Genomic DNA, 27920 nt, shown 5'->3' on the forward strand with positions numbered 1-27920 from the left:
CCGTGTGAAGTCCTGGCCTCCTGAGCCCCAGATGCCACGCTGGCGAAAACCGGCTTAAATTTGATAATACGTAGTGTGAGTGCAATGACCTCCGACCTCCCCAAATTATACACACAGGAAGAGTCTCTCCTGCCCCGGGCCATGGCATGACCCCGGGAAGTTGCCCACCACCTCCCTCCGTCCCGCCGAGCCCCTCTGCAGCAGAAAGCCGGGTGCCGGAGGCCACTGCCTTCAAACAGAGGCCTGTCCCGGATGATGCATCACCGCGCTGTCATTCGCTTCACCTTCAGTATGTACATCTTAACCTTGCAGCTTCCAGGCATTTTCAGGCATCCAGGTATCTCCCACACACTTCCTCGCTTTATAGTGACTCTCTGGTTTTGCCAGATGACGCCTTCTGACTGCCGCAGCCCCCGCCAGCTCTCCCAGTGCGCTAAGACAGTTCTTGGGGTCCCAGTGGGAAGGAGGGGCTGTATTTGCAAGCGCAGGCCTCCCCATCTTCCTCCGATCTGCGATGCTGCCAGACGCTCCCTCAGGGATGGTGTCCCACCAGCCTATTAAGAAAAGGCCGAAGGAGTCCCAGGCACCAGCCGCGTACTCCCTTTCTCCTGCTGTTCCTCTCTGTGATGGACCCCCCTCTCCCCGGAGATGCCGGCACGGCTGCCGGGGTCTCCGTTTAGGCTTCCCAGGGCACAGAGGGACGCTTTTCAACCCTGTGCGGTGCTGGGGGCTGACAGCCTCGCCTGCCGCAGCTGGAGGCGGTGTAAGCCATTCCCCCTCTTCCTCCTTCGGCTGGCCGGGCTGGGAAGTTTGGTTTTTTTTAAAAAAAAAAAAAAGAAAAAAACTTCTGGAGTCATTGGGAGGGGAAAAAATTTCCTCGTCATGTCTGTGGCGTCTGCGAAATCGTCCCGAGAAGGAAGAGGAGGATCCCGCCGCGGGGACCGCGGGTGTTTGGCGTAGCGGGTGGGCGCTGGCCGCGGAGCCGGGGCCGGGGGGGTCACAGCGGCCGCGGGCAGCCCCGCACCCCCCCCGCCGTGGACGGGAGGGGCTCTGCCTTCCTGCGGCCCCGGGGAAGAAGGGGCCGAGCAAGCCCGCTCCCCGCCCCGGGAGGGGGTGAGAGCCGCCCTGCTTGGTGCCGGGGGCTCGGCGGAGCAGGGGCCGGGGTGCCCGGGCCGCCCCTCGCTGCGGGCCGCCCTCTGTGAGGCGCCGGCGGGCCCTCCCTCCGGCGGGAGGCGGCTCAGCCCCGGCGGGCAGGGCAGGGTCGGGCCGGGGGGGGCCGTGCGGCGGGTGGCACCCCCCTTCTCTCTTCTTCCTCCTCCTCCTCCTCTTCCTCCTCCTCCTCCTCTTAACTTGGCCGCGGCGGCGCGGGGCGGTGCGCTTCGCCCTCCGCCGGCGGCGGGGGATGCGCGGGCGGCGGCGGGATGGCCTCGGCCGTGTTTGAGGGCACCTCTCTGGTGAACATGTACGTGCGGGGCTGCTGGGTAAACGGGATCCGGCGGCTCATCATCAGCCGGCGGGGCGACGAGGAGGAGTTTTACGAGATCCGCACCGAGTGGTCGGACCGCAACATCCTCTACCTGCACCGCAGCTACTCCGACCTCGGACGCCTCTTCAAGCGGCTCCTCGACTCCTTCCCTGAGGACCGGCCCGAGCTGTCCCGCTCCCCCCTGCTCCAAGGTTTGGGCAGCCTCCGCCGGCCCAGCCCTCGCTGCTTGGCTGGCGGGCGGGCGGGCTTGCTGCCGCTTCCCCCGGGGTGGCGGTGGCTGGGCGGGCGGTCGGTCCCCCCGGGCGGAGGGAAGCGGGGTGAGGAGCGGGAGCCGCTGCGGGACCGGACGGGGCGGGGGCTGGAAAGCTGTGGGGGCGTTTTGCGGTCGGAAACTTCTCCCGGGCTGTTGATTTGTATTGTATTTTTTTGGTAAATATACGGTGGGGGTGAAGGGCTGCCCCGCAGCCCGGGGGGGCGAGCCCCGCAGGGCTCCGGGCTCGCGTAGGAGGGAGACCCCAGCCCCGCCGCTGTCCCCACCTACGCCGGGACGGCGGCTCCGGGCTGGGCTGGGCTGGGCTGGGGGAGCAGACGGGTCCCTGTTCGCGCTGCCCCTCCCCGCTGCCTCCGGCTTCCCCGAGGCTTCCCGAGAGAGGGCTGGGGGGGTTGTTGGCAGGAGAAGGGCTGTAGCTGAAAAATCTCCGCATGTTGGTATGTTGTTTGCCACAAGGAGAAGGGCGGGGGGGAAGAGGCTGCGGCGCTTGCCAGTGGACGGAACGACTCTGGGAGCTGGCATCATTCCTCGCATAACTTCTGCAAAACAGTGGAATTGCACCAGCGGTTAGAGCCGTGTTTTCTCTTTTCGTTTCTGAAGTGGATTAACCCAACTCGGAGGATGTTGCCCGTGCTCAGGCCTCTCTGTGCAGAAGCAGCGTGTACCTGTTAAGCTGTCTCGGGGTTTGGTTTTGGTTTGTTTAACGTTTGGGGTATTTTTTAGATACAGTTATGTGTTTTAGTCTAAAATATTTCAAGTGTGCAGAGTGGTGCGGAGCATCTGCTCATCTGAAAATGGATGTGTGCGTAGATGTGTGGTAGACTTCCAGTCTCCCCAGTTGTTTGGGTAACTACATAAATTATTTGATTGAACAGGAACGGGGAGAAGCTGGTATTTTGTGAATGTTTTCCTGTGTGAGAGGATGGAAAAGTTCTCCCCTGTTCTCACCTCGCCTCACACGTTGCTAGTGTGACCCTGCCCTTGCAGAGGGTCAGCGTTTTGACATTCTCGGGGCTGATTCTCCACCCTGCACACCGGTGTAAAACCAATAAAACTTATTTCTGGGCCCTACCTGTGTGACAGTGGGCTCTGTTCCCTGCGGGGCGCGGGGGGGGGCGGGGCGCGGAGCAGCGCCAGCGGGTCTCTCCCGGGCTGACTTCGCCAAGGATGTTTTCTGACGGGTACTTAAAGTGAGACAGGTCTTTTTGTATTGTCCTGCCGGATCCCTACGTGCTGGTGGTGGCCTGTTGTGCCTAATTCATAAATGCTCATCCATCTCCCTCTCCTTACCTTCGTCCTGCCGGGGCTCCCCCGGCGCTGGGCTGTTCCCCGTCGCGCTGCGAGGGGGTGGCAGCTCGGCCCCGCCGGCTCGGGGACACCCGCCGCCACTCGCGGGCCCCGAGTGCCCTCTGCAGACGGCGGGGGTGGGCGCAGGGCTGCGGGGTGGCGGCAGCCCCGCCGTCCCCTTGCTGCCCGCTCCAGGCTGCGGGGTGGGAGATGCCTGCGGGCGCTGGGTGCCGGAGGGGGCTGTCGCCCCCTCACCTGGGTGCAGGCTGGGAATGGGGAGTCCTCTGGCTGTTCCTGCAGATCCCTGCACCCCCACCTCTCAGCCCTGCTGTGTGCCTGGCACAGTGTGCTTATACCGTGTCTCAGCGATTAGGTCACTGACCAGGGAGCTAAAATATTGGAAAAATCTATATCCATTGAGGGTGCCCTACGTAAAGTACTCCGAGCGTGAGTTTTAGTAGTGCTGAGCGGCAGTAAATTCTAAGTAAGACGGCCTTTAAGTGTCTATGGCACTAGGGCTCTGCTTTTGAGGATGCTGGGCAGGTCTGAAGCGAGCCTGCCTGTGGCCTGCAGGGCACAGCACCTGCCAGGGTCACTGTGACTAAAATTTGGCTTCCCAGGGTGCCAGTCATCCTTTTACTTGTTGGCTTTATGGGGCTCTGAAGAGTAGGTTGGCAGCCGGGCTGGGGTGTGTGCTGGGTCTGGCTGGGAACGGACTTGGTCCTTGCTGGCCCTGGCCTCCTGCCCCTGCCAGCATGCTCCCTCCCGTCGCTCAGGCACAGGAGCCCCTGTGTGTCCTAAAGCCATTCTCATTCCTCAGCACCTCTCTCAAGTGAGCATGGTTCCTTTCTTGTCTCAAGACCTGCCACAGCTTTTGTAAAATATTAGACTGTTTTCACATCTCTCTGAGGCATCGTTTGTGCAGTTGGAGCCAAATGGGATTATAGTCCCTTGCACTGGCTTTACTTGACAGTCCCATGTAACATACACCATTAGTGCATGAACAGCTGGGAAAGAGTAAGCATCCTCAGCCTGCAATGCTCAATTCCTGCCAGCAACCTTCACTTACCCTTATCTCAGGAACAGGCGTACTGACTTCAGTAGAATCAGGAACAAGCAAAGAATCAGTCCAGGATTTGAAAAATCGAAACCCAATATAAGCAGATCATGATCTGTTCAGCTTGCTGAAGGGGGGGGGTTAACTTTGCAACAGAGATGGAATAAAAATCAAGAGTAATTTCTAAGCAATCACAGCATGCTTCACAATTTCAGTAACACTCTGTTTAAAATTGCGCTGCTCCTGCTCGAAAGAAAATTACTTTGCAGAGTGTGCCTCTCTGCATAGAGAACACTTCATCATACCAGCATTCTAAAGTGACTGGCCACAGCCTTGTGTAACTTCACCAAGCTGAAACATAAAAATCTTATTTAACTAAGTGACACTAATACAAAGCTTTGGCTGTAAGAAGAGATTGCACGGGGCCTGTCCGGTCTTTAGAAAACTCGTGGGGTAAGCTTGGTTTCTTAATGTCCTGTTTAAAAGCAGACGTCCTGCCGCCTACAGTAAAGCTCAATATATTTAACCCAACAAAAACACCAGACAAAAGCATGCTCTTGTGTGTGTTAGCATTGTCATATACATTTGTGTCTATTTTTATATACATACAAATGGATTTGCATATGTGTGTGAGTTTGTATACGTGTGTGTGTTTATCTTAGGCTTTCTGAAAGAAGCTGAATATTAGCTGTGCCTTTTATCTGGAGGAAGTGGTAAAATGTTGCAAACCAAATTTGCATTGTGTTGAAGGGATCCCAAGTTCCTACAGATTTGCCTAAAAGCATTAAAAGGACTAGCATCCTACAGCTCAGTCAAGCTGCAGTATGTTGCATTTAAGGGATATGTTTGAGGAGTGAAAGCTTGAGCTATTTGATGTTATTAACTTTTAAAAAGAAGGTGTTTTTTTTTTTAAAATGTCAGCAATATTAGAAAATTGTTTGTTACCATTACTGCTGGTTTCAGCAAACAGCTCATACTGAGCAGGAGTGTGCTCCTTTTCTTGCTCAGCAACAGCAAACCATCCTCTCCTTTCCTTTCTCCAACCCTTGTACCCTTGGACCAACTTCCACAACACTCTCCCTCTCTGTATTTCTCAGATCTGCAGAGTGCTTTGAGATGACAGAGGATGGGAGGTATAGTTTTCTGCACTGGCTGTTCATCTTACCCTTTCTTTGATATGAGAAGAGGGGAGGTCCCAGGAGGGGAGTATGGTGTTCACACAGTCTGGTCTTGTCTTTGATAACTAATCAGAACACATTGCAAAGTGCACTCTCTGCATCTGGAGTGTACTATGATGCTGAGGGCCAAGGATGTTCAACAACACAAGGTATCTTACTAGTAAGCTGGTAAACAAGGTTAGATATGTGCATACCTGCAGGGTGACTGTGATTCATTGTGATGGTGCCAGTAACTTGCTAGTATTTTGTGTCTGAAATGTGCCCATCCCTTGCTCTAGGCAAATACACAAAAGAGGATCACAGAAAAACACAGACTGGTTCACTCTTAGCAGAGCTAGAACACAGCCTAATGTTACTAAACTGTCTGTTTCTATACGCAAAATGAACAACTTTTGTATTTAAATCAGTCTTCATGAGAAAGGCAGCACTACGGACTTAGAAGCTGACTTAAAATTGGTGATTTAGAAATAGTTGCAACAGACCCAGTAGACACTGGAAGTGAAGTATAAACGTGGAAAAGTACTCTTTTTTCCCTCCTCCTATTTTCTCTAAATATTGCTTCTGAGGGGTTCTCATCTAAGATTTATCCTAGAACTTGATCCAGCTTCAGTGCAGTCGGCAGTCAGACACCTGCATCTCGCTTGAGCGTGGGCAGGATCAGCCCCTTAAGCGCAGGCCCAGGAAGCCAGAAGAGAGCATTAGCAGCCTTTCAAAGTTGGGATTTGTTTTGCCCTTGGAATGGTGGAGTGGTTTCTGGCAATCCTCCTCTGCCACTGGTTTGTTGCCTTTGTCATCAGAATGGAGGCTCAGATGCTCTTCCAATGTCGCTGTTCGTATCTCACCCACGCATAGTGCCTGGTCCTGCTCTGATACTCTGAGCTGTCAAGTCAGAAACTCTCTTCAGTCTTACAGATTTTTTTTTTTGCTGGATGAGCCCTCTCTTCCCAAAGTGCTCATTTTCCTCCCCCTTCCTTCTTTCCATGCCTCCTCTGACTCATTCTGCTCTGTTGTGGCCTTTTTTCCCTTTGCTCTCCTTTCTGTTATTTTCTCTCTGCTCCTACAAGTTGCTTTCCCTGAGCCACTTTCTGTTCCCTTTCTTTGCCTCCAGGTTCCCCCACCAGCTTGCTGACATCCGTGGTTATCTGTGGCTCTCCAGAACTTTTCTGTTCCCTTCTGCCTTGCCAGTACAACCTCCGTCCATCCATAGAATCTCTCCAGTAAAGGTGGAGATTTCCTATAGAAACTTTGCATCTGTACCTTCCCTCATAGCACAGAGGTAGTCACTTCACCTGCAGGAGACCCTGAGCAGTCCATCCCAGATAACTAACGCTGAGCTCTAGCTCTGAGGCTTGTGCCAGCCCTCCAGCATGGTTGCCTCATGTGGGAGGCAGATGATCGGTGGTTTTCTGTGTCTGAGTGGCTGTGCACCTGGAAGCAAATGGGAAGCTCCTCCAGGGCTGCCGTTGGAAGGACTTGCACAAAGCAGAAGGCAGTTCCTGAAGAGCTGGCCCAGGACCATTATGTTTGCTTGCAAATGCCACATTCATAACTCACGGTTTTGTATATGCTGCATTATAGTGTTGTTGTTGTTTACGAGACCATCTGGGAGTGTGATTTATGAGAAGAGGGAGCTCTACAGAAGCAGCATAGTGGTTTCCACAGACAGCAGCTGTTTCGGTGCTTTGACAATATAGATAAATACACTGCATCTATTGTGCCCTTTTCATTGTTGACATTGTCAACAGTTCATTAGTGGAGCTTGCTCAGAGCTTCTGTCTGTCAGACAAAGGATGGTTATCAGGCTCCAACAGTGCTGTATAGCCGAAATTAAGTTTGGGGCTTCTGGGTTTGTTTTTTTATTAGCTGAATTTCATGGTTCATCGGTAATGATAGAGATAAATGAAGCTGGCTGTCTCGTTATAAAGCTAGGCACAAGTTGCCTTTTTGTGGTGGACTGAGGCAACGTGTCAGGGAGGCTTGTGGTGGAAAGGAATGGAAATGAGATTGTGTTTTCATGACAGTTCTCACCTGATAAGAAACCAGTGCTAAAAATGGTTGTAGGAGCTTACATTTTTCATGAGGCTTTGACTGCTTTGTTCACTTTTATCTCATGCTTCTTTGATGCAGGCATCAGGACAGGGAGCTCTGTGGGGAAAGTCTGTCTGCTGAGTTCTGTCACCAGGAGGTGCCGTCTCCCCTCCAGAGATCCAGGGAGATCCTGTAACTAATAATACAGGTGTGGAAAACCCATCAGCTGTAGGGTCTGGACTTCTCAGCTTTTGTCTTGCCTCCTTGCTTTGCACAGGTATTCCAGTGTGCCAGGGTCTTCACGTGGTCACGGTCACAACCCCTGCTCTGGGGGGTTTAAGTTGGACAGTGGTTTGGATAGGACTTTGCTCCATCCATATTTTTACATCTGCTGCATATGAAGTGCAAAAGAAGAAATGGCCTGTGTTAGAGCTAGGTGAGCGCAGCGTGGGCAGGGTTTTGAAAGCTCTCTGTCTTTCTGCGTCTAATAGATTTTTCTCAGTATCTTTAATCTTATTCCTCAACATCAAGTTTAAGGAGGGCAGTACAACACATAACAAACTTCAAAAATCCACCCCCCTGCGCCTCTCTTTTCAACTCCATCATATCCTTTTAACTTCTCCCTGAGTAATGCCACCAAGATGGATCACATCAGTGATATTGCATAAATAGTAAACCCTTTGTAAAGGTTTTAGAAACTGTAGTGGCTCTTGTCATATGAGATGGATGAATTTTCCCATGAGGGGAAGGGGCAAGTGTGTCTGCCTCAAGAGAGAGGTGTCGTAGAATTAGGCAAAAGGTATCAAAGAGGAGTTGCCAGAGCTGCCAGACTAAGTCAGACCAGTGCCTAGCTAGCTCTGGGATCCTGTCCCTAGTGATGAGAACCAGATGCTCCAGAAGTCAGCATAAATAACCAGCAGAGAACAGAAAAGCGACAGTCCTGGTCTCTAGTAATTGGAGATCTCATATCCCTGATTGCATGTAATTATCTGCTCTTCTCTGGATCTTATCAAGTCTTTGGACTTAAGGGATTCCTGTGGTGTTATTTCTGCAGAGTTATTGAAGAAAAGTTGTGTGAAACATGCCTTCCTATCTGCTGTTTTTTTGAATTTCCTGCCTTTACATACCACCGAGTATTCCTTTGTCCTTCTAACAACCTTTTATCCTCTTCTCCTCCCTCGGAGGGGTAGCAGCTGTAAGTGGGATCTGTTTTGGCCTCCTCAGAGTCCATTCTGAGATGGCTAATGCTGTAGTTCCCAGGCAGCGAGGTTCAGGGAACGTGTGTCTGTGCGGAGGAGGGATGCTAGCAGGGCAGCTGCTGGGAGGAGAGAGACGACGTGGCCATGAAGCAGGGAAAGATGCCAGCTGAAGTGGTATTGAGAAGAGCTCAGTTCAGCAGAGGGAAGAAATGGGAAGCAGTGCAAAGGAGCAAAATAGCAGAAATCATTGGGCTGAGTTGCCACCCTTCTGCCCTGATCCATGTCCCAGCTGAGTAGCTTCAGTTCCTGCGTGATGCTGTGGAATATCTGTCTGTGGGAATATTCAGAAGTTGACTGGATGTGGTCCCCAGCAGCCTGATCTGACTTTGGTCTTGGCCCTTCTTTAGAACTAGATTCAACTCTTCCAGTAGACATTATTCTGTGATTTTGTATACCTCCTCTTGTGGCTGGGACCTTCCTGCTATTGCTCCATCTACATCCTGAATTGTGTGTGTGCACACGGGTTAGAACGTATCTGAAAGGAGGAATGAGGGTACAGGATAAAAAAGATAGAGCACTGCAGTGTTAATGAATACTGTAACTGGGGAAAAGGAATATATCTCCTGTTGAAGCCATACAGTCTTGTCAGGAGAGAGAGCAGAGTAGCAGTCTTCTGTGCAAGACAGCTTATGTGTCTTCCCTAAAGATCTGAAATCCCTAACTGCTGCTTATGGGCTTGTGCAAAGAGAGAAGGATGAGCTCAAAATCTGAATCTATAGGCCTTAAATCTTTCTTGCAGTGTGGGTTAGCAGAACACAGTAAGATTTCTCCCTGGATTTATCTGCTGCTCCTTTTTTCACTTTGATATCCACTCTCCAGTCTTCCCATAGGGGATGGAGAGAGGATTAGGTGAGGAAGGCTCAATGCCGTATTTTAATCTTCGTGTACATACTAAAATACACAGCATTTAGGAGTATCACCATTCCATCTTGCACATGTCTTCAGAAAGTACACCTTGGCTTCTGCTCTTGCTCGGCCTCCTGTACGTATTGAACTGATTTTGAGAAAGTAGGAGATCTCTTAGACACTCTTTTTTCCTCTCCTGACCACAAGCCTGAAGTGGAGTCCTTCAGATTGGAGAAATAGGGTTTGCCCACAATTTGAGATCATGTATACATAGCGACTTGTACATAGCAACACATCTGCAGAAAAACAGACTTCTCTGTGTCATCACTGGGAGATGGCATGTGAGATATACCTGACTTGGGCATGAACTCACTCTTCCTTCAAAGGCACTAGAGAATTGGTGAGACAGCGTGCTGATCGTGGCCATCAATTGTCAGGACTGCATCGTGATTTCATTACGAGCCATGGAGCACGTGCTGCGATTCCTGTCCCGTTTCATTTGGTAGAAGCACACAGCGCGTTATCTGCAGTTGTCAAAATATCATAGTTGCAGATTTGGTGGCTCACATGGCAGCAATAGGACAGGCCTACCACGGCTTGTGGGTTGACATCAGTAATTGGCTCCCTGTTCCTTCTCCTCCTCTGCTGAGCTCGTTTCCTGCTCGTTTGCAGCTCTGGGCCCCTCTCCCACGCCGTGAGCCAGTGTGCCAGGTACACAGCTGCTCGCCTGCTCTCTCAGCCTCATGCAGCTGCTCCGGCACCAGGGTCCCAGAGCAGGAAGGATGCTGCAGGTCTCTGGTGCTGTTTGTGCCGTGTTTTTTCCAGAGATCTGTTGCTATGCATTAAGTCGCTATGTACGCGTGGTCTCAAACTGCGGGCAAATCCTTTTCACCCAGTCTTAAGGACTCCGCTTGGGCCTTTTGGTCAGGCAAGGGGCAGAGAAGATATCAAAGGGATTGTCTTCTCCTTTCTTAAGATGAGGTCGCTGACTACGGGGGTTGTGCGCACAGCAGAACCCTGCTAAAAGCAAATATCCCAGGTACAGGCGAGTGCCACCCTGGGTTAGGCGCTGTGCCTGTATCGTCCCTCCTGTCACCCAGTGTGTGGGCTCCCTTGTGCGCTGGGTCAAGGAATCTTAGAGGTATGTGGTATTTGGCAACAGGTTTTCTGCTAAAAAAGGAGTCAGCGGGGCTCCAGTTTACCTCAGGCCCTATAAACATAGGTGTTTATAGCATTTAAATCACTTGAAATGCTAGTTAATTGTCCAAGCACAGCATGGACAACAAGACAGAGAGCAAAGTTTTCCTGGGAGGAGTTTGCGCGTGTTTTCCATTAGCAGTCAGACAGGGGCCAGGGCAGAGGAAAAGGCATGAGAACAGCTTTTCACCATGACCTCACGAAGAGATTTCCCAGCTCTGAGCTCAGCTCCGTTGCATGACTGAACAAGTGGAAGAAAGCGCAGCTGATTCCAGGCTACTGGTTTCTTTATTGGTGTCTTGTTTTTATTTTATAGCAAGCTGTCTGGATAAGGGTTCTTGGGGTCTAAAAGCCCCAGATGGAAAAATGGGCACGTATTTATGGTCCTTGGGCATAGAGACAATAGCCTCAGGACATGTTGTAGCTGCTGTATGGATGCTGCATACGTGGCCAGTGAGTCCCGTGCACTCCAGATGCATCCAGCTTGTGGTGCATTGGTGACAGGGTTAATGTACGTTGGAGGTGCTGGGCTCTGTCTGCAGAGTCAGCTGGCATGTGCCTCGTGTCTGTTTGTCTAGGCATTTCCAGCATTTGGAGATCCTACAGCAATCTCTGGCTTGTTTGGTTTTTTTTTCTTTCTTTCTGCCTCGTCAAAGCTTCCAAACAGGAAAAAGAGGACAGACAGGGGAGAAACCCCCCAAAGTGAAGAATAGATACAGAAAGCTCGAGTGCAGTTCTGTGGCCCTTCTTTACACGAGTCCTGATTCCTGCTCAAACTCAGTCAGGCTACTTGCATGAATATGTAGCGCCTGGGTGAGAAAGGAGTTTGAATCGGGCATCCTAGCCTGTGGTCTCTTGCTTCTTCTGCTAAGGCTGGGGTTTCCTGAGGTGAAGCCTTTGACAAGAGCAGTTCGAGGTGTTCCCCGCTGCTCACCTAATTGTGCTGGCAAAGCAGAGGCAGCGTGTGTTGAGGTGTGGGAGAGGAAATGAGTTGCAGGGGAGAGCGGGAGCACCTTGAACCAGTGTTGTCACCGGAGACTTCACCTTGCGAAACCACAGCGTTCTTCATGCACGTATGTGCTGTGGCTGATGACAGCAGCCAGTTAGTGAGCGCTGAAGGGGAGCAAAAGGAAGGACTGGGGTCTCCACTCCTCCCTGCTGCCTGGGCATGCAGTGCCTTGCTCTGGTTAGCGCAGCTGTCGAGTTGTTAGCAATCCCTCGGGCTGTGGGATCCCAAGCTACGACTGACTGAAAACCACGAGGGCAACTGTTAACTCTTAAAAACAGAGACTTATAGAATTAAGATAAATGAGAGCCTTACAAACTTTGTGGCTATTGCAGAAGAAATTACAGGGTTCGAGATATATATATATATATATATATCTCCAGTCAAGTGGTTTCTGTGTATTTGGACTGTAGACACATGAAAACGAAGGCTTTAGCCCAGCCAAACTGAATTCCCTGTATGGGGAATTCATGTAAGGTCAGCAGCTTTACACCTCAAAACTGTGCATCTGTAATCATTAAGCACATATATAGGAAGCTGTCCAGGCAGATGTATCACTCTCCTTCCTACGCCGTCTGCCTTTTGGTTTTGATATTACTAAAAACTTCAGTAAGGAACATTTTTTTATTGTGTCAGATGATAGAAGTCGTCTGTGCCAGTTTCCAAGTAGGAGTTTTGGTTTGTATGGCTGGTGCCTTTCCAAGGGCTGGAAGGAGGAATATACCAGGGCTGGAAATTCCTGGTGAATGCAAGAAGCTGTAAAACCTCCCACTGGGTGATCTGTGACAGTGTGACAGGCTGACGGCCTCATCCGACTTCTCTTGCTGAAGCATAAAAAGGCTGTGTGAAGCTGCAGATGCTTTGTCTGATTACTAATGAGAGAAAATCTGAAATGCTTGGCTGTTTTTCCTTACAGGATGAGTGCTCAGTGTTGTTGGTGAGGTGGGTTTTTTTCTTTTTTTTCTTTTCCCCCTGGTCTGAATACCTTCATTTGTTTGAAAGTATCCCTCTTCCTGGTAAAATACTGGTTTCAACAGTAAATGCTTCTTCGGGAAAGTGTCCGAGGTCAAGGGCGGATTTGAGAGAGAGCAGTTGAACGCCGAGTCCCGTGTGGGTCAGCGATGAGGTGTTTGCCTGCAAGGTGGGAGTCAGGCAGTCTCTGCTCTGAATGTGTCAGTATTTATGTAGACTGGAGCAAGACCAGCAGGAGAAGGGGAGGCATCCCCTGGTAGCCGGCAACATGGTGGCCAGCTCTGTTTTCTCTGATGTGGGCTACAGCAGGGCGAGAGCATGTTTCTAACATCAGAGGTGGATGTCTGAGCTGTGGGACCGTTGGCAGGGTTTTTTTTAGGGAAGATGAAAACACTTTTTTTGAAAGGCTTGAACTTAATTCAGATGTGGGATGGGAACACATTTGTGGAGGGGCAAAGCAGATCCACCCAGGCCTGCTCACACCCAGTAGTTAAGAAGATGAAGGGTGCTGGTCTGCAATTCAGGTCTGTAACGTCAAGCACAACCCAGCTAATGCACAGTCTGTGGACCCACGCAGATGAGTTAATTTGCATTTACAGCCTTTCAGAGAATTCCCATGCAAAGCTAAGCGACTGTAGCGTACACCGGTCAAAGCAGGATACACGTCTGCCTGCCTTATATGCCTGCTGGTGTGCTCTGCGCTGCTGTCAGAAGAGGGAGCGAGCTGTACTGTGGTGAAGTGGTAGCGATGCTGGGATCATATCTTGTCAGTAACAAACAACAAGGACTGATGCAGACTGAAACATTTTGTGGATGTTGTCCCCACACTGTGCATGTTTGATGGCTCTTTCTGTACGTTTGCCTTTGGAATAGGGAGATGGAGATGCACTTAGAGTTTAGAACTTACAATTTTAGTATATTGAAGTGGTTTCTCACAGACTGCCTTTGCAGATTTTTAGTGTTGATTTTCATTTAGATGGTTTTGATGTATTTGGTCTTTTTCTCCTCCAGATTTTTGTATTTTTTTTTACCAGTGAAGCTTGTTAAATTTAACAGAATCACAGAATCACAGAATCAACCAGGTTGGAAGAGACCTCTGGGATCGAGTCCAACCATTGCCCTGACACCACCATGTCAACTAGACCATGGCACTAAGTGCCACGGCCAGTCTTTTCTTAAACACATCCAGAGATGGTGACTCCACCACTTCCCCAGGCAGCCCAATAGTCTCTTAGGTATTTAATTTTCATGCGTGTATTCTGTTCCTTGGAAAAGCTGCCCAAACGTAGAAGTGAAATGATGACTGGGTTAGAAAAAGTAGGTTACAAAGATCAGAAATAAAGGGCTGCTAGAGGGGTGCAAGATTTTGGGGTTTACTTCTGCTCACATTCCCTGTATGTGCATATAACCTGTGCTATATTTTCCTGAGTCTGCTAGTGGAGAGGGAAGTGACAGATGTCCCGCAGGTTATACATACGAAATACGGTATTGCAGTTGAAGATCCCCATATTGAGCAATTCAGAATTAGAAGCATTGTAATACATCATTCTGGACACCAGACAGCAAAATTTCCATTTTAATCCCTTCTGCAGCACTGTCATAATTCAGTGATTGAAAAAAAAAAAAATCCAAAAAGTTATTTTGCACTTGAAGAATGATAGTGAGAAATCTTCCTTGGGCCACTCACTGGCGCCTACATTCAAAGAAATACAAGACTACCCTCAAGGCCTTTTGTTTAGCTTGTGTTTATCTTTTCCTCTTATCTGTGGGTTGTGTTTTTTGGTTTTCTTGGGTTTATCTTTTGCTTTTTATTGACAGAAAAAAGGATGAATCATGGTTCTTGGAAGCAGAAAACAGGCTGTTTGACTGTCACTGCTGGGAATATTGTGTAGTGAAACTGTGGGTGAGGAAGTAGGTGGTTCTACTTCTGCTTGTCTTAACACTCCTAAATATGATCATAAACAGCTGAATTTGTGTCAGGCTTGCAACTCTGCTTGTAACTACACCCACCTCAGTTTGGGGTACATGCTTTATCATCAGTGTGGGGTAAAAGACGTTTCTGGGAGGCATGATATTTGAGGTTGCTCCGCATCTTCTTGAGCGGCTGCTGCTGGCTGCTGAAGTATGTGTATACAAGAAAGTGTTCTTTTGTCTATGCTCACAATCTGTTCACTTTGTTTCTAGGGCTCATCACTATAAAAGAAGCCCATGATATAGAAGCCAGACTTAATGAAGTGGAAAAGCTTCTGAAGACTATTATAAACATGCCCTGGAAGGTGAGTAAGCCAAGTTCCACATTTAGCCCAGCCTGACTCCTCCTTGATGGGGACATGCACCCTCTTGCAGATTAGAAAGTGTTGGGCTTTGCCAAACTCTAAAAGAAGCACCAATTTATTGAGTATCTTGGAGAAGTGCTGAGTGCCAGAACCGTGTAATGACATCTCCAGGCTGTTGCTTGTAATAAGACTTTCTGTTGTACTACAAATGGTGGAAAGGGAGAAGAGGGACAAAGCAAACTACTGGTAAAGAATGGATGTCTGTTTCTTTTTCTCTTTTCAAGTATTCAAGATCTGAAGTTGTCCTCACGTTCTTTGAGAGATCGCCTTTGGACCAAGTTCTAAAAAATGACAACGTCCATAAAATTCAGCCAAGCTTTCAAAGTCCAGTTAAAATATCAGGTAAGAGTTGTTAGCTTCCTACAGCTGACACAAGAATTAGAGAATGAAAATGACTGTATTTGCTGTTCCCCTTGTTCTTTCTCCATCAGCAATTCAAAAGATGATAGTTCTCCATAGTCTACTTTGTATACAGAACATGTAATTAGCCTTGACATACTATGCAACGTGCATTCAGGCAGTAAGGGGGCAGGTGAAATTGAAGACTGATAAATGCAAAGAAGTGGATGTGAGGAAAATACAGTCCTCGTTATTGTCACATATGATAGTGCTGTTACCACTTAGGAAGGAGATTTTGAGGCTATTGATACAGTTTTGTGAAAAATGTAAGCTCAGTGCCAAGTGGTGAGCAAAACCAGCAGTGAGAATATTAGATATTATTAGGCAAGGAGGGGAGAACAGAAGAAAGGAGCACCACCCCATCTTGAATACAGTGTGAGCTATTCTGGTCTCTCCATCTAAGAAAGGATATAATAGAATTTAAAAGCATACAAATAAAGGACAAGGATTCAAATCGCTGAACAGCTTCTCCAAGAAAAAGGTTAAATAAAGAAGGGCACTTCAACTTTGAGAAGAGATGACAGAGTGGGGATATGATGGGAGTCTACAAAGCTGTGAATAGAAGGAGGTTGATTACCCTGTACTTCTCATGAAACAAGAACTATAGGTTATCCAATAAAGTTGACAGACAGCAGGCTTTAAACAAACAAAAGAAAGGTTATAATGTTGTTTTGTTTCCATACGGAGCACAGTTAAGGAGTGGAACTCATTGTCACAGGATATGGTGGAACTGAAAGCATAAATGACTTCAAAAAGGAATTGGACGAGCAAGGGGAGGAAAAGTACATTGAGACCTGTCACAGGTGGAGACATAGGAAGTTTCTAAACCACAGATTGCTAGTGGGTAAAATGGAGAGAAGTATTACTCTATCGTTGCCTATTCTTTCAGCCTGTCCCTTCCGCGTCTGCTACTGACCCTTGTTAAAACGTTTGTGGACTTTTGGTGTTCCTGGTTTTTGTATTTCTGTACTGAAAGATTTCGTCTGAGCCTAATGGCAACTGTGGTTTTTTTTCTTGCCAGAAGAATTTATTTCAGAGAGTGAAAGAAAAGTGAAATACTACATAGTCCTCCAAGGTGCATGAAGTGTTTAGCGTGAAACTGGTGTCAGTTTTCTGAGGTACTAACAGTATATCGGTTAATGGCCTGGCAGCATGTCAACATGCTAGAGGGGTAAACAGTGTGTCTTAAAGATCAATCTTATACACAGGGTAGACTTTTTGTAATTGATCCTGAGCTCTGGTTGTCAGTGAACTGGTCCTCTGTTAAATAAATATTCTTTGAATTAAATGCTAAATGGTTTGTTTACCCACCAATAACTCTTTATAAGTGTACTGCGTAATACAGAGCCTCAGTGAGAAACGTGGTCTTGCAAGTCTGTCTGGGCTGGTGCCTTCTTGTAGGGACCCCTGAGCCCAGGCTGCAACACAGCACAGGGACTGTAAAGAAGAGAACCCAGGGCCCTACTGCAAAGCCCGGGTGACGCAGGTCTGGCTTCCTGGGAGTGAGAGATGGGAGCCAACATGCGTGTCTCACGCCCCATCTGTGGCTAGGGAGGTTTGGATGATGTCTTGAGTCGAAACCTCAGGTAAAATTTCTCATGTGGTTCCTGACATTAGTCATCTTCCAAAGGCTGAACGTGGTTACTCGCGTTGCTCCTGGATGCCAGGACATGTTCTCAGCACTGATCCTTGAGAGCATATTCACTGGTTTTGTCTGAAATATGTTGCAAGCTGCAAAGTAGGTCCTAGCACCTGCCCGTTATGAAATGAAGGATCCCCAAACTATAGGCTTTAAAAATATTTCAAAGGGTGGCTTCTGTCAGTGGTACCTTGTTCTTTTTGCAAACAGGCAAATATCAAGAATAAATGTATTTCGAATTGGATTGGTTAGAAACTGCAGTGTTGCTCTGACTCGGGACTTTTTGCTGTTTGGAAGGGTTTAATATAATTTTTGTGAGGGTGTGTGCCCCCTTAGGGCACACGTACTCTGTGTGTGCTTGACTGAATATGTCAAGTGGTGGGTACAACAGAGAGAAGATGGTCAAGATGAATGTAAATTCAGAGTGAGGGTGCCTGGCTGATGGACAGAGACTAGCAGCAAACGAAACCCTCCTGCCAGCCTCTGTGTAGAGGACCTGTGGAAACTATGTTAGCTGAATAATAACATCTTTTGTTTTAATTCTAAATTAATTTTGGTAGAGACGAGTCATACCTAATTAATTGGAGGAGGATTTTCCTACCTATGCAGCTATCCAAAAGCATCTTGTGGTAATGAGTTTTATTATTTAAGTGATTGCTGCAAAGAATTTAAGAACATAGACAGAAATTTCATGATAATTGATATTTGCCTCATCTGAATGTTTTACACTGGCAATGGTTCCAGTGCCTGGCGGTGTTGTCAGTAGATGGCAGTAAATGTTAAAGTCTAAAGCAGTTCACACAGCAATGAAATGGTGTAACTATTAGGTCATGTCAAGGACACTAGGAAAACACTGTGGCATTCATGGTAGTCATAGTGCAGCTTTCTACATGGCTTGCAGACTTAGAAAAGCAGGCAAAAATGTTTTATATTCTCTGAAAAAACAAACTGTCCCCCGTGTGGTCATGTTCAGAGTGGTAGGTGATGGGGAAGAGAAAAAGGGCTGCCCTCTTAGATGAAAGCTGAATTTGAATTTATGGTGTAAATCTTATTCTGCAGTATGATATTGGTTCAAGATGAGTCATGACTGAAGTGTGATTCTGCTGGGATTCAGTGTTTTTAGCACCCCGAAACGTATTCTGCTAAAGTCAGTCACGGTAAAATACAGACTGAAAGTCAAAGCTGACTTTCTCAAGAAAAATATGGAAGTGAGTTCTGGCTTTACCTTAATGTAGGAACATGTAAATGGACACTTAAAAAAAATTACCTCCCTTCTTTCTCCTGTCTTCTCTCCTGCTCATTACTTGACCTGTATGTATCGTTGAAATTGGTCTGTTTGAGGATTCCCTGCACATATGTTTTGTGCCTACTGTATTTTCTGTCACAGACTAATTTCCTTCTTTTGTGCTGATAATGCAAGGGTGTAACACAGAGTCCTCATGCCTTGAAGCAAATCAAGACTCTTCCCACTTAAGTCAGTGCTGATTTATATAGAGATGTACCTTCATTTTGTAGTGGCCCTAGCTTCATCTAAGATTGTGTGACAAGAAGAAATCTTTGTGACTTGCCTAGTCTGCCTTTCCGTGTACCACAGATGTGGATTAACTTCTCATTCACAACAAATACTATTCTTTAATTATAAACTCTCCCTGTGGTAGTAAGTCATTAGGATTAGGTGTAAATTTTAGCTCTTCTGGATTGGAGGCTTCTTACACAGTGAGGAAGAAATAAGCAGAGTTGAAGGCAGTGTAGAAGATGGTATTGTTTTGCATGTCTTAAAGATGGTGGTTGAATTAACTTGGAAGGTCACTTTTTATTTCCTTTTTCCTGTCTTTTGGGGTTTGGCTTAAGCCTGGGACTGTCTAGGAAAAATACAATTATGTTTTGGTAGTGGTAGATTGCAATAGGTGGATGGGCTGCCATTTTGCTAGGGGTGACAAGAATTTTGCCGCTGGCAATAATGGGACTGAAACTGGGCCTTGCTTCAAACGCTTCGTATGATGAATTGATTACGTGAATAAAATTGCTTAAGCACTGGCAGTTTGCAGATGTAAGAAGCCATGAAATGAACTCTTCATTCCTGCTTTCATGTGCAGATTTTCAGTGTCACACACACATCCCAGTTCATAACCATGTCAATTCCATATGATATACAGTTGTTTTCCAGATTTTTTTTTTCTGGATTTTCATCTTGTTTTTCTTTCTTCTCTCAACAGAAATCATGCGATCAAATGGATTTTGTTTAGCCAACACTGAAACAATAGTCATTGACCACAGTATACCCAATGGAAAAGAGAAGCACTTGGATGTAGATTCAGCAGAACACTTGTAAGTGGGGTTTGTGCATGAGTAATACTGTCAGCTTTGGATAAACTGCAGCTTTTTTCCTCCCCTCCCTTGCAAAATGTTATCCTCTGTCTAGGTGCAGGACTGGTACAGTTGTCATTCTGACTGGTTAAAGATTACTGGGCCTGATTGCTAAGGCTTCACAGCTCTTTCTATTAAGATGGATAAATGGCTGTCGGTGAGAATGATTAACCTTGAGAAGCTCAGTCCTCTGTGTATGAAAAAAGCTGTGGTTGTCACAGGGGTCCTGCCAGGTGAGAATAGAGGAGTTTTTTCTTTCTCTCATGACTGTGATGAGAGCTGGCTTGAGCCCCAATCTGGAAACTCAAGCATCCTTACAAATGGAATATCCTAGGAAGGATATGCTTTATTTGGGAAGCAAAACACCATCCTTAGAGGAGGGGAACACACCCCTGAACTTAATCAAAGGAACCTGAGCAGCTGCTCAGGTGTTGCCACATGCTGGGACTTGGTGAAGTATGTGTATTTCATTAAGGAAGAGGGAAGTTAGACTAGTCTTATTTGTAAATTCTGCCTCCTAATGTATATAGGTATTCTGAGGTCAGAGACCTGTAAGCAGGAAGGCTTTCATGTAGGTTGTAAGTCAGTGACTGTATTGACAGATGGGTATTGATGGAAATCAGCTTCTACAGATTTCTGTCATGGCAGGTGATTGATATTTCAATGAGCGTCAGGTAATGAAGCACTTAAATATTTTTAATGAGAAACATTGACCTACTTTTTCATTAGAGCAGTCAAAATGATGGAAACAGAGCAGTAAAAGCCTTATGGAGGCTTTATCTTTGAATGCAGCACTCTGCATTACCACGTTTGAAATGTGGTCATCGCCAGTCTGCGGAAAGGCATAGAGTGTGACAACATTTTGTCAGGGGCTGGAGTGTATCTCTGGCTTCAGTGTAATTTTTTGAAGTCTTTCTATTAACTTATCACTCAATGTTTTGAACCTTGACCTTGCTAACAGCATTGAAGCTTATAAGCTTGTATTAATGAGGCTGAAGTGAGACACGAGGTAATTCTGTAAGGCCAGCATCTGGAAATTAAAGTTGTAATAGTGGATCACTTTTCAGCACTGAGAGTGATAAATAATAGGAGCAAATTACCAAAGAAAGCCTTTTCGTGCCTTATTTTGATTATTTTAAAAACTTCGATTAAAAAAATATTAAAATCCAATTTCAATTTAAAAAAACGTGCTGCAGCCCAAACAAAACTTACTGGTCTGGGATCAGAAACTGTCATCATCTAATTGTCATCCCGTTGAAGTCAGAGACTATTAAGGCCAGAAAATATTAATATGACATATGGTAGGCATGGTTTCCCAGAAGCTGTGGTAGAAGAAATAAATCAGGGTAACGGCCTGTCTTTGTGCATTTGTATTTTAACTTCCCTGAAGGAAGTTAAATCTGGAGTCGAGAGGTTAATAAATTTCAACTGTTTTACATGGTGCCCTAAATTTGCCCATCCTGCAGCTGTCTTTTATAGCCAAGAGGTAATGGCTACGAGGTAATGGCACTTGTGTAGCACAGCTGTTTTTTAAAAATCAAACTTCTTTTAAAAGCAGAAGTTTTCTCTACTGTTGCTTTAAATGTAGGTTGGTAGCCCAGAAAGGAAGCTTTAAAATCTTTCAAAATCCTATGCAGTTCCTTTTTGGTCTCTGTAAAAGTGTATTTATGGGATTGGTCTTTTCTATTCTGAAATCAGAGTTAATTCCTTGTGGACTTGTATATCCTCAGATGGGAACGTTTTCCTTTCAGCAACATTAAACTCTGTGTGACTTTTGGGTTTTGTGTACTTGCATCAGACGTTTTGCAAAGCAAACCTGTATTTTTTGGAGAGAAGCACTTGGAGCTTCAGCAGGTAGCATTCATTCCCCAAGGCTCCACTGCACTGGTTAGCTGTTGTAGCCTGTAGCACTACCTACCCAGTGATCCATCAGCTGAAAAGTCTCATACTTGTTGCAAATGGAACTATAGCATTTTTGCAAGTTGGAGTGGCTTACTTTGTTGTTCTGGAGAAGTTGCTTTCTGCTTCCTTCATTTTCTCTCTAATTTTAGTTGGCAGTACACCATACTGTTGCAAAATGTGGTGAACTCAGTGTGGTCAGCATCCATGTGCCATGAATAGTCCTTTTATGTGTGCTTCTTTGAGTACTCTGCAGTCCCTTTGGAAGAAAAGGTGGTAAATAAATGCATTCGAACTTATGCTTTGGTTTTGTTAAAGGTGCATTCGCCTGCCAGGACTGTTTGCACTTCTGTCTTTTGGGTCAGGAGCAGAGGCTGTGGTGTTGGACATGCTACCTTTTTGGCAAACTCACTCCAGTACTAGATGTGCATTTTCAGGACAGTGCTACCGTTGTCAGAATCATCTTGTGGTCCATGGGACAGACTTTCATGGGTGGCCATGCAAAAGCAGCACAGAGGTGGTGAAGTGAGATACAGAATGTTTCCAGGAAAACAAGATCCTACTCTTGGCAGAAAAAGAAAAAGCTTCCCCTGTGCTTTTTAGTCTTAGGTGGGAGGAGAACTGTTCAGGTAGGTACTGCTTGTACTTAAGGTGATGAGAGGAACTGGGCTGTTGTCTCACACCATGTTTACACTTGGGATTGCTTCTGTGAGTTAACAAGCTTCTATGTACCTCTTCTTCCTGGCAAATGTGAGCAGTAAATCTAATGCATTAACAGGAATTAAAATTATAAAGGTGGTTGTCTTACGGCACAAGGAGTAGGCCCTTGTGAAGGACGGTGTGTCTCTCAAGGTACTTCTGAAAAAAATAGCAAGAGGAGCAGTCTGGGCGTTTAGGAGTCTGCACGTCCACAGTAGTTTGCAGAGTTTATTTTGGGAAAAAGACCTGTTGGTAACAACACAAAAGCATTTTGACTGTTGGGTGTCCTATACAGCTGCTAGCTGTAGTAAACTGTCCTGGCTTCTTGGGTTTGGTTTCCTACGAGCGCTCCAGAGCAGTGCTTTGCAGAATTCTGTGCCCACACTTCCTTTTGGTGGCAAGGAAAGCTTTCTGCATAAGCACAGCATATGAATGCCACTGCTTTGTACCTCACGTGCTGCTTGTAGTACCCTGTCAGTGAGGCTGAAGAACCACAAAATCTGTGGGGCCTTCCAGTTGTAATAATTGAGTTCTAGACAATTGACAAGAAAAGGAGACCAGAATCTGAATAGCCTTCTCGACTCCTCTTCTGCTTGCTTTGTTCTGTCTGCTCCACTGGTATTTCATAATCTGTTGTTTCTGGATCACTAGCAGTCTGTAAGACAGCACAACATGATCTGTGAAGTGCTTGCAAGATACCAATACAGCTCCCTTCTGCACGTGTTCCCACACAGGCAGGCAGGCAGGCAAACAGCCTGGAGGGAGTAGAGGAATGAGGATAATAAACATTCAAAGTTCAGTCTCATTTCAGTTTGATTGTAAGTAAAGAGCATAGCAACAGCACTGCAGGAGAAAATCCATGAGTTTCTGCTCAAAAAAAATTGTGGTCCTCATAGTTAAAAAAGAGATGAGAAGGACCAGGCAGGAGTGTGGAAAAGAGACAGAGCTGTGTCCATACATTGCAGGATGTATAGACTCTGCTATCCAGTAACCCATGATGCTTCCAAAGAAAGAGTTTTGAGCAGAGATGGGAGTGGGAGATTATCTGGGTTTTTGGGTCCTCTGAAATATGTGACTCTTAGGGCTCTCTAGGGTGAGGTTAGAGGGATGTCCGCAGTTGCGTCACTTAACTGAAGGAGTTTAACTAGTTCATGTGTAGGTGAGATGCAGTTTTAAACCAAATTATTTTAAAGCTTCATCTGTTTATCTGCTATTCAGTGAGCTGAAGTATGCCAGCCTAAAAAGAGACACGTCCTGTAGTCAGAGCTAGGTTAGGATTTCTTTTTCCATCCTGTGCAATTTTTCAGTTTCTATTTCTTTTTTTTTCCTCACTCTATCAGAATGAATGCACGTTATTTGAAAATATTTAAGAAGAGTGTGAGAAAAAAAGACTTGACTGTTCAAGTCCCTTGCCTGAACTGAGATGAGATTTAATCCTTGGCGTGCAGAGACTGCCTTTGACTGCTAGGCTATCTGGGAAGAAGTAAAATGTTCTATTAACTGCAGAAATTCAAGCCTCCTTGGAACAGAAACATGTGTAACTGAGGAAAGTGTAGGTTTTAACAAGTTGATGCCTTCTGGTCAAGAGTAGGCATGAGACAGTGGGTAATCCTTGCAAAAGTTCAGGTTATAACAGAGGAGTTAGGAAGTGGGAAGGAAAATACCAAAACAAGTGAAACTAAATTTGTGAATCTCTTTATATTTGGATGTTCTCTGCTTGTCAAAACCTAAATCTTGTGCCATGGGGAGCACAGCAGGGGTCTGGAGGAAGGACACTCTAGTCATTGTTTACTATTTGTGTTAGACCTTTGGCCTCATAGAAAAGCCAAACCCAGAGAAGGTACCTGTGAAGTGAAAGGGTGAGAGTCCAAGTTCAGACAGGAAACAAAGGCAGTTTCCTTTCCATTCTTGTGTAGGAACTGAGGCATTTCGTGTTGCTGCCACATGCTGTGAGAACAAAATGGAAGGATGTGGACCTTGGCTGCCTGATTTGCTCTTCCAGAGCTCACTTGCTGCTTCCTTGCTTCCTTGCTAGTAGCTTTGAAAGTCAGGGAGGACAAGATGATTTGCTTGCATGCACCATGGTTCTCATTGCCCTATGGTTTATTCATATACACATGGGTGTGGGGAAGAGGAGGTGTGGATGAGATCCGCTCTGACTACTTTCTGTAAAGATTTTCACATACTGTAGTGAAAGTTCTTCTAGACTCGTAAAAATGTCATTGTAGAGGTATCCAGAATTGCCTGACAAGGCAATTCCGATGTCCTGGGAAATCATTAATTCGTTAGTAGGAGAGGAGCACTGGGGCACGAAAACAAATTAATAATGTTTTTGATCTGGCTCATCTTAAATGCAATGCGGTAACCAGATGTCACAAGATATGAAGTTCTGGTGTTATAATGACAAGTGCTATGAAGAGTCAGTGTCATACTAGAGAGGAGTCATAAAAGTCCTTTTTACTGAAGACTGCTATCTAAAGAGATGAGAACTCGAGCTCCTAGTATGCTGCACAGCTGTGTTTTAGCACAGTTTTAAAAGGGAATAGCCATCCTGTTTTACTGAGAGCAAACTCTTCAGTCCATTAATTTCCAGAGGTAATAAAGAAACAGGTTTTCGGTTTATTTAGGGACATGGAAAGCTGTGGTTTCCATTTACTTTCAGCTCTCTCTAAGAAGTGTTGAATCTTGGTTTATGAAAGTGACAGTAGATGCCACTGGTGTCTCTAGTATGTTGTGCTAGCATAATGATACATAGGCTGATGTCAGAGAAACTATAGCTTCATGATTCATAGTTGATCTGCATGGACCTTCCTTGACAACTTCTAGTATGAATTCGAATTTCAGGCTGCCAAGAGAAGGAGTGAGATACTGAAGCTTTGGAAAAAGAGTTGGGACTCTAGATCTTTGTCTTTCAAACTGAGCTTCACAAAGCAGAAGCTGCAAGCCAGCATTAGAAATACTTCTACTGCAACACTGGTCTGGTGTGAAGGAAGTCCACGTGTTACATTTACTCAGAAATTTAACTTGCAGTACCAGCAGAAGCATTCTTGGCTGCAGCCCTTTTTCCACGTAGTCCCCTCAAAAATGTCTTTTCTCAAAATTTCCAGGGGTCAGTTTTCAGATATCCTAGCCTTCTCCCTCTCCCTCAGTACTTCTCTTCAAATTCCTTTGACTTTGATTTTCTAAATGAACATTAATGACTTAATACCTTTTGGTGTTTTTTTCTTTATTTATTTCTCCTCAGGTTTGAAAGTGTTAGTGACTTTACCTCAGAGCTAGAAGACAGTGATGATCCAACAGCTTATGTCACCAATTTGACATACTACCACCTGGTCCCATTTGAGACTGATATTCTGGACTGAGGCTGCTCAGTGACGCAGCCAGCCAGCAGCCAGCCGACCTCTTCGTCCATAGGCTCTGCTGTCTCCAGCGTTGCATCTCTGTGAATGAGGCTGTGCGGGCAAGATCGAATAAGGCTCCGCAGGCAAGAACAACAGCAGAGAAGTTGCAGCAAGTACACCACAAAGCTGGTTTTGTGGTCTGCCCCTCCATTGTGTGTTATGGAGACATCTTGTAAGGAAGTAACTGCTTCGCTGTTGACAACAAACTCGTTTTTTCCATGAAAGCAAGGCAGCAGAGGCCTCCTGAGGCTCGAGGAAATCTCTGCTCTGTCTGTGGGAACTGCCACTCTGACGCATCTATTGGAAACTTGTGCTGCAGTATGCTGTCACCCATGCTCCTTGGCTTGCAGTGCAAGTTGAGGCTTCCTCTTTTACGATATCACCAGAAACTTCCCCAGATGGTGTGACCACACTTTTTAAGCTATGTATGCAAGAAGGCGAGCAAACGAGCTGAATTTTGTCAGTTCCCTCTGCGGTTGCTTAATGGAGGGCTTGGAGGTCACTTTTTGCTCAGCTGCCAGATGACTGGTGCCTTACATGAGATGTCAGAAATACCATTGAGTGCCTCCAGGAAACAGAGCACATGAGCTGACCACTTTACTTCTTTTAATCATGGGTTTTTATATAATCACTGAAGAGGCAAATACTCTTTCCTGGAATAGTAAAGCAGACAGCAGCTGGCATTGCAATGGACTGTGCATGATGTTTGGGTACCCGTATGATTTCAGAAATCTGGAAAGCTGATGGGAAAGCTGAGCTGCCCTGCTAAGAAAGGTCAAGGATATGGCAAGCACTTGGATATGATCTTTTTTCATGTGGACCAGCAAATGCGAATGGTGCTTACAGTTATTTACATCAGAGAGAGAATTCCCTATGCATATTTCTCCCCAGAGGATGGGGAGGAAGACAATAAGATTTATGTAGTGCTTGGACTGAAAAAGAATGATAAGCTACAGTGTGTCTACAGTGGTAGGACAATCACTTTCTGCTGCCAGCCTGGCTTAAGGAGTCTGCCTGGCTTTCCAAGATCTGTCTGCAGGGCCGGGTGCAGGCCTTGTTGTCATGTAACACCATGGATTTTGGTGGAGGTAGGACAGTGGGTGCAAGAGCGAGATGGGACCCTGCAGTCTCTTGACTACTGAGTAGTGCAATGTTACAATCTCCTTGGGGTCTCTCTCTTGCAGAGTGCTCCGAAATCCCGTCTCTCACTGTGAGTGCTCAACACTCGCCAATGTGACCTTTCGTTGAGCTTTTTGTGATTTGTTTGCAAACATGAATTTGAAGGGATTGAAATGGGAAGGAATGCATTTTGGACTTGTTTCTTGGTAAAGGGGGTTGCTTGGTCCTGAAGAAGTTGATACAACTCCCTTCTGCAGACTTTTCATTTCTATATATAGAATAACAGTCAAACAGTATTTGCTAATGTAAATAATAAATTATTGAGAATCCTAATTCTTTTACACAGTATGTTTTTAAAGTATATTTTAATGAAATAAAATATAACTCACCTTCAGTACACTTCTGCAGCTTAAAACAGCGGCTTCCTTTTTTTTTTTTTCATTTGAGGACGCTTTCCCAGCCATGCCAAATCGTTTCTCTTTCTAGTAGTTTTGGAAACATGCTGAGTTTTGACAATTCTTTCTGTGCTCCATGTGTTGCCTATACTGTAGATATGGTGCATACCCATGTGAAAGCTCTCCGCCTAACTGTTGATCTTGTGTCTAGGTATATGTGGTTTAGTGCCATTAAGTTTAGTGGAGGAGTTCTGCACTTTCAAGACTATAAGTGAAATCAAATCTGTCAGTTATTCTTTTTTGAAGATAAAGCAGATTCTTATATGTTAAATTTCTGGAATACAAAGGGATACGTTCTCTCTCATGCAAAGGCTTTCTGAGCAGCGTCTTGAATTAGAATTGGGTAGGTTTTTTGTTCATTTGTTTTACTCTCATTAGTTTTAACTCTTCTGTCAGTGCTTTTAGTTAACCATGATGGGGTAGAAATAGTATGTAGTAAACATGTGCATTGGATTGGGAATTGGAATATTTTATTTCAATTCCTGGTTCTGCTGTCAGCCTGCCATGTTGCTTTGGGTAATTCTACTTCTTCTCACTATCCCTGATTTTTCCTTGAGTAATATTTTGAAAAGCACCAAGTGTCATTGGCTTTTTATGCAATATTGTCCCCTGATTCATTTGAATTTTCCTATGAATTTTTAACCTCATGATAACTACTTACCTTTTTTAAAGCACTTTAAAATATATGGATTAAAAAATAAATAGAGAAGTATTGCTGATTTTTAAAATGTACAACCACATTCTTCATATGAAAACCAGCTAAGCTGCATGCACAGTAAAGTCTTCAGGGAAGGGGGAGTCTAATTCAAAGGAACTAATCTACAAACAGAAGTTGCACCCATTTCACTTGGATTTTTCAAAAGCCATTTTGATCAAGTATTTTCCAGAGTTGATGTCTTGTGGTTTATTTCTCTTAGCTGAAATATGTTTATTTGATAAATCAAAGAAATGCAAATGACCGTGTGTATTACTTTGTCCATAGAGTCAATTTAAAAACTGTTCTTTGGTTAAATCACTGC

General features: G+C 45.8%; 1 protein-coding gene across 1 annotated transcript; it reads left to right on the forward strand.

Moving 5' to 3' along the window:
• Nucleotides 1-954: 954 nt before the first annotated feature.
• On the forward strand, nt 955-27920 carry PXDC1 (PX domain containing 1). Its single transcript, XM_068397067.1, has 5 exons — nt 955-1677; nt 14772-14863; nt 15148-15265; nt 19178-19289; nt 25171-27920. Exons 1-5 carry the CDS (start codon nt 1422-1424, stop codon nt 25286-25288), a joined length of 696 nt encoding a protein of 231 aa, XP_068253168.1. The 5' UTR covers nt 955-1421; the 3' UTR covers nt 25289-27920.

Source organism: Nyctibius grandis, chromosome 3 (genome assembly GCF_013368605.1).
Source record: "Nyctibius grandis isolate bNycGra1 chromosome 3, bNycGra1.pri, whole genome shotgun sequence".
Classification (NCBI taxonomy): Eukaryota; Metazoa; Chordata; class Aves; order Nyctibiiformes; family Nyctibiidae; genus Nyctibius; species Nyctibius grandis.

Coding starts and splice junctions, on each gene's coding strand:
- PXDC1 (XM_068397067.1), top strand. CDS start 1,422: ATGGCCTCGGCCGTGTTTGAGGGCACCTCTCTGGTGAACATGTACGTG. Junction 1,678..14,771: donor CCGCTCCCCCCTGCTCCAAG/GTTTGGGCAGCC, acceptor CTTTGTTTCTAG/GGCTCATCACTATAAAAGAA. Junction 14,864..15,147: donor TTATAAACATGCCCTGGAAG/GTGAGTAAGCCA, acceptor TCTCTTTTCAAG/TATTCAAGATCTGAAGTTGT.